Here is a 20,540-nt window from a genome sequence, read left to right as displayed (position 1 = left end):
GGAAATGCGGAGAAATATCTGATCAGAATGTGGAGTTCCACAGAATGTGGAAACTTGAACTCTTTTCTTGCTGATCTGCCACAAACGGAAAGCTCCATCGCAGGATACCTACCAAGAATATTCCTTGTTATTAAAGAGTCTCAGTCTGCTGGTCTATGCTGCAGCCACTACAGCTGGAAAGAAGGGGGCAAGTTTGCTGTGACCATCCAAGCGCTTTACACCTTTACCAGAAGAATGGGTGACCATGTGCAGGTGAGAACATGCGACACAATAATATCCTGACTAAACATTAGGAAGAACTTTCTGATGGTAAGAGCTGCTTGACAGTGGAATGGACTCCTTCAGAAGGTGGTGTACTCTTTCATTTAAGATTTTAAAGCAGATGTTTCATGGCCATCTTCCAAGGATGTTTTAGTTGAGATTCCTGCATTGCAGGGAGTTGGACTCTTGGGGTCCTTTCCAACTCTACAATTCTATGATTCTATGCTAATGAATGACACGGGTGGCACTGTGGGTAAAAGCCCCAGTGCCTAGGGCTTGCCGATCGAAAGGTCGGCGGTTCGAATCCCCGCGGTGCGGGTGCGGTGCGCTCCCATTGTTCAGTCCCAGCGCCTGCCAACCTAGCAGTTCGAAAGCACCCCCGGGTGCAAGTAGATAAATAGGGACCGCTTACTGGCGGGAAGGTAAACGGCGTTCCGTGTGCTGCGCTGGCTCGCCAGATGCAGCTTGTCACGCTGGCCACGTGACCCGGAAGTGTCTTCGGACAGCGCTGGCCCCCGGCCTATAGAATGAGATGGGCGCACAACCCTAGAGTCTGTCAAGACTGGCCAGTACGGGCAGGGGTACCTTTACCTTTACCTTTATGCTAATGCAAGAGGCTCACAATGGCTTGTTATGCAGGTTTGAAAATACCACAACGGCATCTTAAAAAGGAAGCCCATTGAAATATTGTAATTTATCAAAGAATATACGTTATAATTTCCGATGCCCACTGTTGCAGGCGTGATTTCATTTACGAGACGCTTCCCATGGGGCCTTCCAATACGATCAAAACAGAATAACACAATATATAAAAACAGTTGAAACATCTGCACATATAAAAACATTAGATATAAAACAATTTTTAAAAGCAGCAATATAAAAAGCAATTCAGATCCGACACAGACACCAACTAGCATAAAAACACATATAATGTGGTAAAAGTTGTTTTATTCCCCTGGACTCGAATATATAATTCTGCCACTAAAGTGAGCTTTCTTCATGTGTTTGTTGATAAGTAATCAAGCATCCACACTTGCCTATTCATTGCATTGGAAGCTTGGTAGCTGTAGAATTAATGTCACAGAATGAACATGTATATGCAAGGCAAATCAGCAGCTACTTGATCAAGAAATATACACAAACTGCAAGGTTTTTTGTACAACTTGTTACAAAAATGCAGATAGGGATGCATTGTGGATTGTGGGCTATTCTGCTTGCTTAAATACATGTTTGTTGTTGTTGTTGTTATATGTACTGTATTTTTTGCTCTATAAGGCTCACTTTTTCCCTCCTAAAAAGTAAGGGGAAATGTGTGTGCGTCTTATGGAGCGAATGCAGGTTGCGGAGCTATCCCAGAAGCCAGAACAGCAAGAGGGATTGCTGCTTTCACTGCGCAGCAGGATGGCTGCGCTGCGATCCCGCTGGCTGTCCTGGCTTCTTGTTTAGCCGTGCGCAGCCTCCCCAGCCCGGGAGAGGCTGCGCACGGCTATCCCATAAGCCAGGACAGCCAGCGGGATCGCTGCACAGCTTCTGAGATTCAGAATATTTTTTTTCTTGTTTTCCTCCTCCAAAAACTAGGTGCGTCTTGTGGTCTGGTGCGTCTTATAGAGCGAAAAATAAGGTATACTCCGCCCACGCTGGCAGACTTACAGGATATCTAAAATCGATAGTTTATTGTTTGGGTGGTTTTATTATTATTTTTTAAGAAAAGAGAATGATTGATTGTGAAACACCTAGTAATTCTTCAATGGTTTTAATTTGAAAATGCATCAGATAAAAAATAAATGCATTGAAACAAATGAATGGTATTTTATTTTTAAACCTACTTTTTAAAAACGCCAAACAGCACTTTTTGGTTACAAGTACAGGATGGGTCATCTGTCAACTAGTTGAATAGCTTCAAGCTTTCATAAAGATTCTCCTGTTCAGAGAACAATTAAACGGACCAAAATAAATCCCGGTATGTGAAAGAGTCATGATTACAAAAAAGGCACTCTGCCTTAGATCTGCGGTTAAACAGAAATGTAGTAAAAATTAATTAAGTAAAGTCTTTCAGCCTTACTCACTGGAGGGTTTGGGAACACACACAAAGGCAAGAGTCACTGACTCACTCTCTCTCTCTCGCACACAAACACAATGAATGCACATGACCTGTGTCCAAGAAACCCGAAGTAGCTATCTACAGCCCAGAACTGCCTCTGGACACAGCCAGAAAACTATCAGCTAAAAAGATAAGAAAAGGTTTGTGGGGAGGCTGGGGGAGAGAAGTAACCTTTTTCTGATTAAAGCTATCAGGCAGATGGTCCTGCTTCCATTCCTGTCCCAATAAAACAGCAGTAGCAGCAAAGTTATATGTCTGCCTGAGAACAAGGAGGCACAGAATTTCCCAAAGAGGCAGACAGGCAAATGCCAGGACAGCTGCTTGGGGCAGATGGATCTTTTGACAGCTCCATAATGCTGCTGTCGGTGAATTTAAACTCTGGCTAGAGCAGCCAAATCAGCCACCATCTGTTTGTGAGTGTGCACAAAGGATTTGGGAGCAGCAGGTAGCCTAAGAAAACTAGCAGCAAGACCAGCCACCTTTAGATCCTTGGGACTCGGGCGGCTTACATGCTTACTGCATTCAACACACATTTTTGTAGAGCACGGCCACAACTTGCTGCTACTGTTGGAATTCCATGGTTATCTACTCAGGATGAGAGGAACATTGTCTCCAGCCTACAACAACTTCAGAAGCATTCTACTGCTAGATAAAGAGGAGGGTCTCTAGATGGTAGGCACCTTGAGAGAAAATGGGGATCCCAGAGAAGACAATTGCACAGCCACTATCAGGCAGCAACATGCCATGAATGGAGCTTTATTTTGAGGTCCTAAGTGTGTTACGTTCAGAATTTAGATTTAAGTTGCCGTAGGACACGCACCGTTTGGTTTTGGGTTTTTTAAAGTCACCGTGTACTCTCAGGAACTAAAGAAACTTAGATCCCTGGGATGCCAGAATATGGTATACAGCGGTACCTTGGTTCCCAAATGCCTTCGCTGTCGTATGTTTCGGTTGTCGAATGCCAAAAACCCAGAAGTACAGTGGTACCTGTGGATGAGAACGGGATCCATTCCGGAGGCCTGTTCGCATCCTGAAGCGAACGCAACCCACGTCTGTGGATCGTGATTCACCGCTTCTGCACATGTGCGTGACGTCATTTTGAGTGTCTGCGCATGCGCGAGTGGCAAAACCCGGAAGTAATGCATTCCGTTACTACCAGGTCGCCGCAGAGAGCAACCTGAAAACGCTCAACCTGAAGCAACTTTAACCCAAGGTATGACTGTAAATTCTTCCATTTTCAACACTTTTCGGAACCCAAACGTGTGACACGGCTTCTGCTGAGTGCACGAAGCTCTTGCAAACAATGGGAAGTCGCACCTAGGTTTTTGAACGTTTCGAAAGCCGAATAGGCTTCCGGAATGGATTCCTTTCAAGAACTGAGGTACCACTGTATACAGCAACTGCAAGATTGTGGAACAGGTTTCCAAACCAAACTTATCTATAGCCAACCACGCAGGCGTTTAGAAAGGTTTGTCCCATAAAATATTTTCACATCCTCTAATCTGCTTGCATTTCATTTAAGTGGACTAGTTCAGACATTAACAATCTCCACGAAATAAAACCATGGTTTATTAAGCTGAGAACAAGCACTGTGCCTGGGTACTCCCCTCTTTGTTCCTGCCCTCCCACAGTGGAGTGACTGTTTCTATAGTGGTTTGTTAAACCATGGTTTCCTAATACCACCAGATCTCAGTTAATCCTGGTTTGCTAACAAGGTTGTGAAGCCAGGGCTATAAAATGGTTAGTAAACGAAAATTAATCCATCTCAGTTTGCTATTTCGGATGTAACAGGAAATTGTGGGTTGCCATGATTGAAGCATCAAAGCCAGCATCTGAGAGAAGGAGAGGTGGATGCCGCTTGCATTAATAAACAATGGTTTGCTGAACAGAGATTACGACACCTGAACTGCCCCTCAGCGTTACTTTCATGGCTGAATTATTTGTGATGGTTTATGTAATGATTTCAGGGTGCTTTTTATAAGTAATGTATAGATAAATTGAAAATGAAATGTATATTTTAAAGGGGTAGTTAGGGTCTTTTCTGGTTTGTTTGGAGGTTCTAGCAGAGGAGCGCAGCTATCGTATACCCTTGACCGAAGAACGGTACACTCCTTCTATCTGGGATGGTCGTCCTCTTCCACCAAGCGCGCAGCTTCGGGAGGGATTGCGAAAAATCGGAAAAGTGGTATTATACCGACAAAAATAGAGTGGCTTGCCAAATTATTGGAGTACTACAATATATCCAAAACAACGGGAGAAATTGGAAGGATCTCAAAAGAGAAGATAGACAGGGACTGGAAGGTGTTTAAAGGATACTTGCAAAACCATATTGAAAAATCAGAACTCCTATTAGAATAAACAAGTTCCGTTTTAAATAAAAGGTAAAGGTACCCCTGCCCGTACGGGCCAGTCTTGACAAGACTCGAGGGTTGTGCGCTCATCTCACTCTATAGGCCGGGGGCCAGCGCTGTCCGGAGACACTTCCGGGTCACGTGGCCAGCGTGACAAGCTGCATCTGGCGAGCCAGCGCAGCACACGGAACGCCATTTACCTTCCCGCTGGTAAGCGATCCCTATTTATCTACTTGCACCCGAAGGTGCTTTCGAACTGCTAGGTTGGCAGGCGCTGGGACCGAACGACGGGAGCGCACCCCGCCGCGGGGATTCGAACTGCCGACCCTTCGATCGGCAAGTCCTAGGCGCTGAGGCTTTAACCCACAGCGCCACCCGCGTCCCGTTTTAAATACTGAAATACTAAATAAGATGGATAACAATGTGTAATAGGAAAAGAAGCATGAAATTTGGTTAAAGGTGTGTGAAAGAAAGTAATAGAAGTGGAAAGAAATTGCAATTGAGTAGATTGGAAGTCTAACACAGAGGTGGGGTGAGGGGTGGTGGATGGTGAGGGGAAAAGGAATTATCTGTGGGATTGAGTGTAGGTATGTTTGAACATTTTTAAGGATTGTATGAAATGTATGTTTGTATGCTTGTATATTCGCAATATGTGTGTATCAATGCTGAATTATTTGAACAATAAAAACTTTTCCAAAAAAGGGAAAAAAGGGTCTTTTCTGGCAAGCTGCTTTGCCTCACACACTCTTGCAGACAAGGCCCTGTCATTAGCTAGGATTTGGCTGCCTTCTTTACTGGCATCCTTTGTCAGCAGAAATCAACTTTCCAATAGCATACAAATGCTTAAGTGACAGATAAATCTGACATTAGCAAGTTTTCAATGGCTGTTTCGAGTGGAGGTGTTCTGCACTTCTGCAGAGAGCCATTTCCTCAGGAAGATGCTCGCTCATTAACATTAAGGGGAAACTATAAACCTTGCCATGTCTCTATATCTGTCTCGAAAGAGACACTGGCGTTATGCATATTCCGCTTCAGCAACATCTCCAGTGTTTCTTCTCAAATAGAGGGGAAACCTTGCTGAAATGGGGGGTGGGAATAATCCTGAAGCTTGCACTTGTTTAACAGACTGCAAAATAAATTATTTGAGTCGGAGCTCATTTGGTATCCATACAGTTCTCGAGGGCAGCATTTAATGGAGGAGAAGGAAGCAATCCAAGCTTAAAATTAAGAAAGAAAGAAAGAAAGAAAGAAAGAAAGAAAGAAAGAAAGAGGGAGGCAGATTTTGAGGGAAACCTTCTTAATACAAATGCTTCTATGACTGTATAGAAGGGGTTTTAAAACAGTTGTCTGGGTTTTGAAGCTGAAGGGTTGGACAATATTAAAACTAGATTTTAAAAAGCAGTTCCAAAAATTGAGCAGCGGATGTTGTGAATGAATCTCATTGAGTCCAAGCGGCAAGGACATCTAACACACTAAAGTAAGAGATGTAAAACCTGTGGCCTTCCAGCTGCTGCTGGACTACAGCTACCATAATTCTTGACTACTGGCCACACTGGCTGAGGGTGATGGGAGTTGGTGTCCAATCACATCTGCAGAGCCTTGAGATCTCCACTCCCGCATTAAAGGCACCCTCAAGGTTGCTCTGGGCCAATATGAAAAGAAGCAGAGTAAATAAGTAGTACTAATACTCAGCATTCAGATACAGTGGAACCTTGGTTCTTGAACTTAATCCGTTCTGGAAGTCCATTCAACTCCCGAAACCGTTCGAAAACCAAGATGCGGCTTCCGATTGGCTGCAGGAGCTTCCTGCACTCAAGCGGAAGCCACGTCGGACGTTTGGCTTCCAAAAAACGTTAAAAAACCAGAACACTTACTTCCGTGTTTTTGGCATTTGGGAGCCAATTTGTTCATCGACTAAGCCGTTCGAGAACCAAGGTATGACTGTATTATGTGCAGTGCAACCCAAAGCATGTTTGCAGATGGAAAAGACCTACTGTGTTGAATCTGGCTTGCTTTTAGGAATTGCTTCATTATTATTATTTTGGTAAAATGAGCTGCTGGTACCCATATCTTGATAAGAGCGCTGTGAGTTCCAGCACAGAATGGTTGACATAGACAGAGGGGGAGAGGTGACAGTACTCTGCAATGGTGAGTACCATCACAAAGAAAGCACTGCTTCTAGGGAGTGTGAAAAGCCTTCGTTCCTGCAGTGGTACACATCTGGGGACCTGACAGCTCTGCCAATCAACTGACACCAGTTATTTTCCCCATTCTGCAGCTGCTGGGCCTGAGGTTAACACACAGTGACTTCCTTAAGATCGCAGCGAGCTCACGGCTAAGGTGAAATTTGAAGCAGGGATCCTGGCTGCCACTCTTAACCACAACGCAACACCAGCTCTGCTTACAAGAACATAGCATTTGTTTGCTGAGCACAAAAGCTCCACTATGTTTTTGGAGCACAGGAGTGAGGGTGGGATTTCTAAAAGTACTTTTCATGAGAATGATGAAAAACACCACCACAATGTTTGTGTAGATTTGATGTTAAATGAGAGTAGTCCTTAGGCCAGGCAATATCTCCATTTGCAGACCAGAAAACTACACCCACAAGCCGCAACATCCACAGCTCCTGAATGCTTCGTATTTCAAGTCATTCTGAAATGGCTGCTGTCTGCTTCTGTCTTCCCTCTGCCCTCAATTGCTTCACCCATTTCCTTTTCCTGTACCTTCGGCACCAACCCTTCCAGTTTCATCTCCTTGCATACTGGATGTTTAGTGACCCAAGACTAGGCTCACCTGAAACAGCTTCAGCTGACTCAGCTAGTCTGACGTGTGCAGGTGGCTCATGTTATTCCGTGTGTCACTTGTTTATGAAAAAGCCTGGTGAACTGGCCCCATTTTACAGAGGTTAAAGAAAAGGAAAAACAAACAGGCAAGGGGAGAGGCGTGTGTACACTGCATTGGAGAAATGAGGAAAATATTGCACGAAAGTGTCTGGCAAGTCTCATTTGTTTTGACTGGTATAGTTGGGAGATCTTTGTATGCACAGCATAGGGAGCCAACAGCAGAGGGACCGTCTGCTAGGCACAAATATTCTGTGCCAACATGTAACCTGCTCCCCAAGTCCTTTCTCCACCTTGACCTGTAACACAGGAGTTGTCAAAAGTTTGCCCGTCACTCACAAACTATTAGTATGCACCAGGGACTTCACCCCACAAAAGGTAGCAGGATAATTCTTGCGAGTACTGGTTAGTTACACAGCATCTGATTGTGTTTCCCAAAGCAACACAAGGTGCTTAGTTTCCCTTTTCTTTTAATGCACTCTTGATTTCTTACGTTTATACATCAGCTGTAATTTGGTCATGTCCTAAACAATAATGTCCAAGGATTCCACTTGATAAGCGGTTACTATTTGCAAATCAAGCTTTGGCACCTCAAATCTCTTCGTGACATGTTCCTCAGGGCCAAACAGCAGCTCACCCCTCAGAAGCAGAAACCGACTTCATATTTTTAAATACATCTTCCACGAATCTGAAAGCTGGGAGGTAGATCTCAAGCAAACAAAGCAAAACACATTGGTTGTGCTTGCACATCACACTAAACCATGGTTTTAGCGAGGTGCATGAATTGTAGCAATATTCAAGGCTTGTTCATTCCCTGCCACTCCAATACACACTTCTCCCCCTGTATAGCCAGGAGGAGGATTTCAACAGCTTTTATATTTGGTTTCCCATAAATGTGGCTTGTCATTTCATCTGTACTGGGGATCGTGGGTTACACTAACTAGGTTTTCTTGAAACAAGTCAGCTCCATAAACCATGGTCTGAAGTTGGCTTGTTTTAAAACTGATCATGGCGCGAAACCATGCTCATCAGTTCAAATGAAACAAACAGATGCATTTAAGGGCAATGGAAAATAAAAGCTCCCCAAGTCCTTCTCCTGACCATGTAGGAAGAGAAGGAATGGGGAGCGCGGGAGCTTGAGGCTCACTGTGTCCTCTGCACATTACACAAAACCATGGTTTGGCATGACGCACCAACACAGTCATTTTCTCACCACATCCACTAGGGTGCCACATGAAGTGAATAGGACTCGTTGTTTGCTTAATACCTTGGTTCAATCTAGCTGGCCTACCTCTCCACACACCCCGTCAGTGTAGAAATGCATGTATCCCGTTAGATTTTATGTTTTGTCTCTCCAACTATTCCCTACTTTCATTATTTCTTGCTCTTAAGCTTGCAGGCCTTCGGGACAGTAATCAGGGACACGGTTATGAGCCTGAGCCCTTGGATTGGGTGGGGCAACTTCGAAATCTTTAAAGCATTTTAATTGTGCATTACTTATGTACACTGGGATTCCATGCTCTCAAAGCAGGCAACAGGACATAGCAATTAAGTGCTGCAAGATATAAATTAAGCATCAGGATCCCAGTTCAGAAAAGCACAATAAACTTGACTGTAGAAGAAAGAGGGACAAAAAGCATTTCTGTCTGGAGTTGCTATGCAATATGAACCCCTCTTTTCTTTTAAGGGAGTGGAGGTTTGCATTCCACTGTTTCCATTAAGCAAATTGCTGAAAATATTTCTGGCTGCTGAAGGGCTTCTAGAGCAGCTGCAGTGGAAACAATCTCCTCACCCCCACCACAGGTGTGGCAAAGCTCAGTGAAATCCACATTATTAGGGTAGTTGGAAGACGGGTCCATCAAATCAGAGATTTGTTTTGTTTTCCAATTGTGGTCCCTATTTTTCCTCCCCTCCTGATACTGTCATATGCATAGGCTTCCTTAATCAATATCTTTCAACACTCCTCTCTTTTCAGGAAATTGATTGGCTAAAGGTAAGATATTCTATCTATGCTTTCAAGTAATATTTCATTTTGGAATTTTTTTATGGGAAAGGGCTGTAGCTCAGAGGTAGAGCATCTGTCTTGCAAGCTGGAGGTCCCACATTCAACCCTGGCATCTCCAGCTAAGCTTGGGAGAGACTCCTGTCTGAAATCCTGGAGAGCCACTGCCAGTCACTGCCAACCACACTGAGCTAGAGGGGTCTGACTTAGTATAAGGCTACTTCCTTTGTTCCTGTGCCATGCTCCAGCCATGCCTTCATAACCGCGAAGCTATTATTGATGGCACCAACTTAACTATGGAGCTTGGCCATGGACACATGTAAGGGGGTCAGTTTGCAAACTCCTGGTTCCAGGAGGACCACTGTCTGGTCTGGAGGGTAAATGTTGGCCAACACTGACTTAGGTCAACTAAGGCTTATTGACTGAAGCAAATATTGTTCTGTGTGAGACGACCAGAGAGATGGTTTTACTGAACTATACCTTGAATTATAAATGGAGGCAGTGAGAGATTTTACTTTCTTGGGCTCCATGATTACTGCAGATGGTGACAGCAGTCACGAAATTAAAAGACGCCTGCTTCTTGGGAGGAAAGCAATGACAAACCTAGACAGCATCTTAAAAAGCAGAGACATCACCTTGCCAACAAAGGTCCGTATAGTTAAAGCTATGGTTTCCCCAGTAGTGATGTATGGAAGTGAGAGCTGGACCATAAAGAAGGCTGATTGCCGAAGAATGGATGCTTTTGAATTATGGTGCTGGAGGAGACTCTTGAGAGTCCCATGGACTGCAAGAAGATCAAACCTCTCCATTCTGAAGGAAATCAGCCCTGACTGCTCACGGGAAGGACAGATCCTGAAGCTGAGGCTCCAATACTTTGGCCACCTCATGAGAAGAGAAGACTCCCTGGAAAAGACCCTGATGTTGGGAAAGATGGAGGGCACAAGGAGAAGGGGACGACAGAGGATGAGGTGGTTGGATAGTGTTCTCGAAGCTACCAGCATGAGTTTGACCAAACTGCGGAGGCAGTGGAAGACAGGAGTGCCTGGTGTGCTCTGGTCCATGGGGTCACGAAGAGTTGAACACGGCTAAACAACAACAACACCTTGAATTATGCCATAGTAAATTAATAGGTAAAGGCTAAAGGCACTGGGGTAGCTGGAATCAAGAAAGTCAGGAACTAGCAGATCTCAAGCTCCCATCATTGCAGTTTCTCCCACCTCACTAGCGCCCTCTACTGGGTATCTGTATAATTTCCTGCAGCACAAACTTGTTGGCATCTATTGTCTCAAGAGACAAAGGAGTGCGCCTCCAGGGGTGAAGTCAAACCACTGTGTTAGCATCTCTCTGGGGCACAAGCCTAGGTGGTGTGTATGGAGTCCTGGGTGGCCCAGATGACAAGTCTCCCCTCTGGCCTTGGTGATATGGTCCAAAGGAAAGCAGAACAATACATTTGGCAGCAGCCTGGCTGCAGGATTTGCCAAAAAGAGGCATACAAGACGCCATCCAACCGTCTTAGGGACTCCACTCCGGATTTGTGTAGGGTTTACTCCTTAGTCTTTTATTTTCCCGAAAATATCCTACAAGGCAGAAGTTTAGGACCAGAGTTTTCCTCCTCCTAGATGCGCCACCTTCCCCAGTTGAAAAGCCCCTCACTTCCCTCTATAGCATGTGCGGAAACCACCTTCTTGACTGTTGGACCCATTAATGGTCCCATCTGCTTAATCTGCCGGAGCCTGTCTTTGCATGCAGGGGAAGTCACTAACTCACTGAGGGTTTGAGACTCATCAGCTACCCTCACCTGGTTTAGTTGACCAGCCAAAGCCACTCCCAGGTGGGGGATGCTGTCACATGCTGACAGCTTCTAGGAACCTCAGGTGAGAGCTGAGTGCAGGGTGGGGACCAAAGGTGGACAAACTACCCCAGAAGGAACATGACATGTCCCCCACCAGAAGTACTACCTGCTCCCCTAACATCCTATACAACTATGGAGGCACAAATCACACAGACAAAGCATCTACCACAGGTCTCAAGCACTGGACTGAGACAGGTGTCAAAGCTTGCTTCACGTGATATTCTCTCCCACACCCAATGGTATATTCCGGAGTGGGGAAACCTCAGTGAATTGGAAGGAGGCACTCATAGTAAAGGTAAAGGTAAAGGGACCCCTGACCATTAGGTCCAGTCGTGATCGACTCTGGGGTTGCGGCACTCATCTCGCTTTATTGGCTGAGGGAGCCGGCGTACAGCTTCCGGGTCATGTGGCCAGCATGACTAAGCTGCTTCTGGTGAACCAGAGCAGTGCACGGAAACACCGTTTACCTTCCCGCCGGAGTGGTACCTATTTATCTACTTGCACTTTGACGTGCTTTCGAACTGCTAGGTTGGCAGGAGCAAGGACCGAGCAACGGGAGCTCACCCCGTCGTGGGGATTCGAACCACCGACCTTCTGATCGGCAACTCCTAGGCTCTATGGTTTAACCCACAGCGCCACCCGCGTCCTTCCAAATATCATAGTATTTGCTACTAATTTAAATTTGAGGCGAGGTTCAGCAAAAGGTTCCACATAAGTTATATTGGGCTCCTGTGGTATGTTTTAATAAAAGTAGATTACTATGAAACCATGTCAAAGATGTAGGAGACCAAACTCCACTTTGCAACAAGAAGGACCATTTTGGATTTCCATCCATAACAACATATTATATTGAACTCTATTAACAATGTAGTAGATGCCAACTTGTACTGACCAAAACTGGTCATATTTCAAACTTGAACCTTTTAAGGGAATTCACTTAAAGCAGGCATGGTCAAACTTGGTTCTCCAGCTGTTTTGGGACTACAATTCACATCATCCCTGACCACTGGTCCTGTTAGCTAAGGATGATGGGAGTTGTGATCCCAAAACAGCTGGAGGGCCAAGTTTGGCCATGCCTGATTAAGGGAAAGCTAGGATGAGTAATAAATGGGAGAGCTGCTGTAGCAGCAGCTATTATTAATCAAGTCAAAATGATTCTGGGTGTGAAAGAACTTTGCGACAAAAGCTGAGTGCTTTTCAAATTATACACATAATTAGTGGGTGCAAGTGGAAAATAGAAGGCGCAGTGGAATAGGCTGTTGGGAATTAAAAGGCACAGACGAGCTGAGACCAAATACTGCTTCTTTCCATACACGGGACAACTATTAGTAGTCATTCTGGTCCTACACTGTCAAACCTAAAGCACATACAAATGCATGGTGTCACAACACCTAGAGTTTGGCTTACAGTTGACACATCTGTTGGGTAGCCAAAAAGAGCTACTTACATGGTCAAAATACAGGTTTGTGCAAGCCCTGAGGAGTCAAACTCTAGAGAGATCTCCAGATGTACTTAAACTAACCTTTTGAAGTGATTTGCCAGGACTCCAATCAACTCTCCGATCTTGCTCTCATTGACTGGATGCATGCTGAGGAGGCACACAATTAGGTCCTTGTTGTCCTTTGTGTGGAAAACTGCAAGCTGGTCTTTTCCATTGGAGACACTCAATCCCGTCAGCTGAGCAAAGAAAGAAGGGAAACGTTAAGGTTCACCAAGTTCCATGCCTTCGTGAATGCTTTGCAGTAGTCATAGAAAATTAGATTGCAAATACAGACACCTTCCCCCTACCACCCGTTTCTGGAATGACAGCCATGTCTGATTAACCAGAATTTAACAGGGCAAGTGCCTGGCTTTTGCCTCTCAAGTGACCTCAAAGCAGAAATAACACAGGGACTCAGGTACATTTACTACGAGCAGCACACTATATGTTTTGACATTAGTATTTCAAATATGACTTTGTATAATATAGAAGTGCCTACAGACAGTTGAGCAATTAAACAGAACCTTAAAAGCAAGGCATACATTAAATTTCACAGTAGCACCTCAAGTACTTAGGAAGCAGCTAAGCATATTAGAAATATATTAGGAAGCTTTGTTTCGGTTGCACTACATGATATATTTATAATTATTAGAATCAGGATTTTTTTCTAAAAAAAAATTTAAGGGTACTCTCAGTTTCCTATTCATATTGAAATACGGACCCTCAATGAGGCCAAACTTATAGATTCACAAAATGTTTAGGGGGATGCATATCCCTGCATCCCCCCCAGAAAAAGTACCATATTTTTCGCCCTATAGGACGCACCGTCCCATAAGGCGCACCTAGTTTTTTTGGGGGGAAATAAAGGGGGGAAATTTATTTTTTTCCCCAGGCGCAGGGCTGGGGTGGGGGAAGCTTCCCCTGACCCCTGACCCCAGCCCCCAGAACAGGCAACTCTCCGCAAGCCGCGGGAGCCCAGCGCCTTGCGGAGAGCTGCACAAAGCCTGGGCGCGCTGAGCTCAACGCACCCAGGCTTCAGCATGCAGGCAACTCTCCGCAAGCAGCGGGAGCCCAGCGCCGGGCTCCCGCGCCATGCGGAGAGCTGTGAGAAGCCTGGAGCTGTGAGAAGCGGAGAGCTGCGCACCGACCCCTCTCACTCTCCAGGCTTCAGCGAAAGCCTGCATTCGCCCCAAAGGACACACACACATTTCCCCTTCATTTTTGGAGGGGAAAAATTGCGTCCTATAGGGCGAAAAATACGGTACTTATTAGAATTATTACTACTAATTGAATTTATACGCCGCCCTATACCCGGAGTCTCAGGGTGGCTCACAGAACAAAACCAGAACACAAAACCATAAAATATAGAATCAAAATAAAAACAACAACCCAACAGCCTCCCCGCCAAAAAAAACCCTGCACATTTTAAAAGGGCATCGGATGTCAATCAAATAAACCAAAGGCCTGGTTAAAAAGGAATGGTTTTGCCTGGCGCCTAAAGGTGTATAATGAAGGCGCCAGGCGAACTTCCCTGGAGAGAGCATTCCACAGATGGGGAACCACTGCAGAGAAGGCCCCGTTCTCGTGTTGTCTTCCTCCAGACCTCTCGAGGAGCAGGCACACAAAGGAGGGCATCAGAAGATGATCTCAGAGTTCGGTTAGGTTCATATAGAAAGAGGCGGTCCTTGAGGTATTGCGGCCCTGAGCCATTTATAAAAAGTATTTGGAGTCCCACTCTCTGCCTGCGGTGCAGAAAAGGGCAACCAAATTCACCAAGGGGCAAGAGCAACTCCCCTTTGAGGAACGCTTATAACATTTGGAGCTTTTTAGATGAATATGGGGAGAGGGGATAATGATGTATTTGCATGATGTGGGGAAAGTGGATAGGTAGTATCTCTCACACAAATACACACAAAACAGGAGACTCTTGAGTCATTCAATGAAGCTGAATAGCAAGAGATTCAGAGGAGATGATAGGAAGTGTTTCTTCACACTTAGTTAAACTCTGGAATTTGCTACCAGTTTAGATAGCCTTATCCCTCCATGAAATTATCTAGCTCCCCGTAAAAGCTATCAATGGCTACTTGTCATGACGACCATATTTCATCTCCTGCATCAGAGCAGCATGTCTCTGAACACTAGGCACTGGGGATTATGATCAGAATGCCACTGTACCCATACTGTATCTTCCCTTGGGCATCTGCCTGACCAGACTGCTGGACCAGATTGGGCTACCAAAACTCCTATGTTGTTATGAATTTTTAGTTCATCTCCAAACTTACTCACACATTTCCCACAAAATGTGTTCATCACACAGAACACAGAAATTGACAACTGATTACAATATATGAAAATGTATTTGCATGGCACAAACATACCGTATTTTTCACTCTATAGGACGCACTTTTCCCCCTCCAAAATTAAGGTGAAATGTGTGTGCGTCCTATGGAGCGAATGCAGACTCCCTGGCTTCAGCGATAGCAACGCGAAGCCTCCGAAGCGCAGCGTGAGTTCCTGCTGTGCTCCACAGGCTTCAGGTTCCTTTCGCTGAAGCCAGGAGAGCAAGACTCTCCTGGATTCAGCAGAGAGGGAGAGCTGTGCAGCGCCCCTTCAGCCAAGCAGGAGGAGAAATGGAAGGGGCTCCATTTCTCCTGCTGCTTCACTGAAGGGGCGCTGTGCAGAGAGGGGGAGAATTTTTTCCCCTTGTTCTCCCCCTCTAAAACAAGGTGCGTCCTATGGTCGGGTGCGTCCTATAGAGCGAAAAATACGTATTCTGAACACAGTATGGCAACCTTTTTTTGTGGCAGAACAGTACACACACCCCAGACTATATACTGCAGCTGTACAGCCTTGGGGTAGGGATGGGTGAAATCTGCCCATTTTGGTTTCTCTCCATTTCTCATTTTCCATTCTTCAGTTCATTCCATCCTGTTTCTGCATTGGCACATGAAAATTCATATACAATTGCGTGCATATATTCTTCTGATGTATCCATTTTTGAAGCATTTCCCCCTGAAATCTTACATTTCTGTAAACATTTTTTACTAATGCAGACATTTTCTATGCTCTTTTGATTGGAGAACTGCACTGCAAAATCTAGGCGAGTGTCAACTCCAAAGGATAACTACATTTCAGTGCGTGTCTTGGTTCAGTAAGTGCAAATTAATCCTCCCTTCACTATTCATTTTTTAAAAGAGGCATATGTGTTTTATTAAAAAAATACTAATGAGTTAAAAGGTTTGTGTAAATGTAGCAATAAATCAGGTGAGACAGAACAAAGATTGAAATATCTGCGCATGCTACCATACAATGGCTCTCTTGATAATAACAAAGAGGTTACTGATTGACCAAGTATTGGTGATGAGGCTTTGATTTTGCTTACAGTGCATTTCTGCTAATCAGACCCGTAGAAAAAGCCAATACATTTCTATATTCCGGATTGTGTTTGGCACACACAAGCTTTTGTCTAACAATCAGGGATTAAATTAAGCAAAGGTTTGAAAGAGCTTTGCCCCAGAATTTTTATTTATACATACACACATACATACATACATAATACACACACATACATATAATACAGTGTATTAGAGGGTATAAGCTTTAAATTTTAAAAGCTGATACAGCTTTGATCGCTCAAACATCCCAGAGGAGAGCACAATTCTTCAGGCACAAACCCAATAATTGCTATTTATTTTTGTAGTGAAACGTCAAGCATTGACAAAAGTGTACTCAGATGAGAATTCCTAGCTATTTAGAATGGCTATAATTGGATCAGACTGACTGCTAGTTTCTTCAAGGAACTTAAGAAAAAACTCAACCTTCAAGGACTGTTCTTTGTTTTAGCATGAAAAAAAGAGACTGTCTCCTTTCTGACACCTTTCAACACCTCTCTGCCATTTCCCCCTTGCGGGAGAGAGAGGTTAAGACTTCAAGAAATTTTCAGTGCACCAGAAAGCTCATGTAAAAAGGAATTCCCCAAACAGCAGTGCATACTTCTAGAAATTGTTGTTATGAAAGCCTCCAAAAGCAGAGTCTAGGTGTGTTCAGTTGTATTTCTAGGATTTTAATCAAGGGGATGAGACAGAAGGCTGAACGCTCTGTGACCAGGCATTCTCTTGCAAGGGATCAAGAGACCCCACATTTAATAATAATAATAATTTATTATTTATACCCCGCCCATCTGGCTGAGTTCCCCCAGCCACTCTGGGCAGCTCCCAATCAAATGTTAAAAACATTACAGCATTAAATATTAAAAACTTCCCTGAACAGGGCTGCCTTCAGATGTCTTTTAAAGATAGGATAGCTGCTTATTTCCTTCACATCTGAAGGGAGGGTGTTCCACAGGGTGGGCGCCACTACCGAGAAAGCCCTCTGTCTCGTTCCCTGTAACCTCACTTCTTGCAATGAGGGAACTGCCAGAAGGCCCTTGGCGCTGGATCTCAGTGTCCGGGCTGAACGATGGGGGTGGAGACACTCCTTCAGGTATACAGGAGCGAGGCCGTTTAGGGCTTTAAAGGTCAGCACCAACACTTTGAATTGTGCTCAGAAACGTACTGGGAGCCAATGGGGAGATCTCAGGACCGGTGTTATGTGGTCCCGGCGGCCAGTCCCAGTCACCAGTCTAGCTGCCGCATTCTGGATTAATTGCAGTTTCTGGGTCACCTTCAAAGGTAGCCCCACGTAGAGTGCATTGCAGTAGTCCAAGCAGGAGATAACTCTGGCAAGACAGTCCGCGGGCAGGTAAGGTCTTAGCCTGCATACCAGGTGGAGCTGGTAGACAGCTGCCCTGGACACAGAATTAACCTGCGCCTCCATGGACAGCTGTGAGTCCAAAATGACTCCCAGGCTGCGCACCTGGTTCTTCAGGGGCACAGTTACCCCATTCCGGACCAGGGAGTCCCCCACACCTGCCTGCCCCCTGTCCCCCCAAAACAGTACTTCTGTCTTGCCAGGATTCAACCTCAATCTGTTAGCCGCCATCCATCCTCCAACCGCCTCCAGGCACTCACACAGGACCTTCACTGCATTCACTGGTTCTGATTTAAAAGAGAGGTAGAGCTGGGTATCATCTGCATACTGATGAACACCCAGCCCAAACCCCCTGGTGATCTCTCCCAGCAGCTTCATATAGATATTAAAAAGCATGGGGGAGAGGACGGAACCCTGAGGCACCCCACAAGTGAGAGCCCAGGGGTCTGAACACTCATCCCTCAACACCACTTTCTGGACATGGCCCAGGAGAAAGGAGCGGAACCACCATATAACAGTGCCCCCAGCTCTCAGGTGTGTTTGGCGTGTACCTTCTTCCAACAAATATGGGGAGTTATGAGCTGGGGTCAGGCAGGAGAGAATGCTAACCCAATACCCACTCCTGATCTTCCTTCCCCTCTCCCATCCAGGCCAATTCCAGGGGCAATGGCCAGTGCCAACTGTTGTGTCCCCTAGCAAACAGTTGGGACAAAGTTATTGTTCTCTAGGTTTCAATTCTGAAAAAACTATACGCCTTTAGAATGGGGAAAGTCAATTTGGTGCCCTTCAATAACTCAACGGTCAGTTGTACTACTGTGACTTCTGGATAGTACTACATTTACTACTTAGTTTTAGAACATAAAAAAGTGAATGGTTGCTATGCAGCGGACTATCAACCCACATTTAGCTCCAATAATCTGCTACAGGGGCCTCTTCAGCAGGGTAGATTAGTTTAAATAATTGATTTAAATCTGTTTTTGGCATCTTGGCGTGGGTAATTGTGATTCGCTCTGTAAGGCAGGTGTATGGTGAAGCAATTGTACCACTGCTTTGTGAGGAACCAAACTGCACGAATCCACTGAATCTACACTCTCAAAATGCCACAATTGGACGCAGGAACGCATCCTGATTCAATTTAACAAAACAAGCTTGCAAAGTGACAGTAACAGGCATGTGTGAAATAAGAGAAAATCATCTTCATTTCCTCCGTTTTCCAGAATGTCTTATTATTTCCTAGTTATCTGTACGCCAGCTACAGACTTCCTCAACCCTAGGATCATATCTTCCCGTCTTAATGCATTTATTTATTGCTATCCTTCAGTTCCTGGCATATGCCATCTTGGCTGGCAACACCAGGCACAAGAACTCCACCAGAGGTTTCAAATCACGGGGATTTTTACTGCCACAAGTCAAAGGCTCACCGTGGGATATTACTCCCCATTTGGAATTGCTTTTTTTTTTAAAGTTAGGAGTGACAGAATGGCTTCTTGAGCTGGGAAAACAAGCTTTGGCAGGACCAGGCATCAGCTGACCGCCTGAGATCTCCATGGCAACGCCTTCCCAAGGGATGTTGCTATGTTGACAGGGCAGCTTTGCAAACAGTGATTGTGAGTGCTGCTGGCACGCAGATGCACTTTGAGGAGGCTAGCTCCCGTACACCTTCACAGGGCCAATCCATCTTACAGATGTAAAGGAAACATATATTTTCAGGTGAGGCAGAGAAATAAACACCTGGGTTCAAATATAAATGGTCCGTGTTCTTGGTGAAAGCATCAGTCCAAATAATGGAGCTGTTCTACAAAGAGCAAGGGGGAAACCCATCCCCCACACAATTATGCAGATTTCGGGGCTCCCCCACTTTCACTACATACAAAGATATTAGGTAAGAGGGCATATGTGTAAAAAAAATAAAACATATATCAGCGGCAATGGGCAGCTCCTAAAACAAACCGAGTTTGATAATGTGGGCAACAAAACGTCAAAAATACTGATGAGGAAAATAAGGTTAATTTCGGCAGGCTGGAAAGATTTCACACACCAGTCCCCTCAAGGTATTATCACCATTGTATATATTTTATGAGGGATGCGGGTGGCGCTGTGGGTTAAACCATAGAGCCTAGGACTTGCCGATCAGAAGGTCGGCAGTTCGAATCCCTGCGACAGGGTGAGCTCCCGTTGCTCGGTCCCTACTCCTGCCAACCTAGCAGTTCGAAAGCACGAAGTGGAAGTAGATAAATAGGTACTGCTCCGGCAGGAAGGTAAACGGTGTTTCCATGCGCTGCTCTTGTTCGCCAGAAGCGGCTTAGTCATGCTGGCCTCATGACCCAGAAGCTGTACGCCGGCTCCCTCGGCCAATAAAGCGAGATGAGCGCCGCAACCCCAGAGTCGGCCACAACTGGACCTAATGGTCAGGGGTCCCTTTAACTTTACCTATATATTTTATGATGTAACCCACCCTAGGATTGTGGATTGATGAAGGATGGGATAGTAAACAAACAAATATTGATGGAAGTGTTAATGAATGAAAATTTGGCTGTGCTTGCATTTGAGAAACCTCCATCATGCAGAAAACTGGCTCACACAGATCCATATGCACATTGGTGACCTACAGAGCTTTGGATCAGGGTGGCTCTTTACCAGAGCATGCCAGGCACTCCTGTCTTCCACTGCCACCTGCAGTTTGGTCAAACTCATGCTGGTAGCTTCGAGAACACTGTCCAACCATCTCATCCTCTGTCGTCCCCTTCTCCTTGTGCCCTCCATCTTTCCCAACATCAGGGTCTTTTCCAGGGAGTCTTCTCTTCTCATGAGGTGGCCAAAGTATTGGAGCCTCAGCTTCAGGATCTGTCCTTCCCGTGAGCACTCAGGGCTGATTTCCTTCAGAATGGATAGGTTTCATCTTCT

The 20,540-nt window shown here is 45.2% G+C and overlaps 1 protein-coding gene across 2 annotated transcripts in view; it reads right to left on the bottom strand.

Moving 5' to 3' along the window:
- MYO1D (myosin ID) overlaps positions 1-20,540 on the bottom strand; it is a 181,746-nt gene that overhangs the window by 48,026 nt on the left and 113,180 nt on the right. For both annotated transcript variants that reach the window (XM_077917458.1, XM_028704045.2), the window contains exon 21: positions 12,930-13,084. In XM_077917458.1, coding sequence (XP_077773584.1) covers positions 12,930-13,084 — 155 coding nt within the window. The remainder of the gene's footprint in view (positions 1-12,929; positions 13,085-20,540) is intronic.

Source organism: Podarcis muralis, chromosome 13, assembly GCF_964188315.1.
Source record: "Podarcis muralis chromosome 13, rPodMur119.hap1.1, whole genome shotgun sequence".
NCBI lineage: Eukaryota > Metazoa > Chordata > Lepidosauria > Squamata > Lacertidae > Podarcis > Podarcis muralis.
The sequence above is the reverse complement of the archived record's forward strand: the minus strand, read 5'-3'. Positions and strand labels throughout refer to the sequence as shown.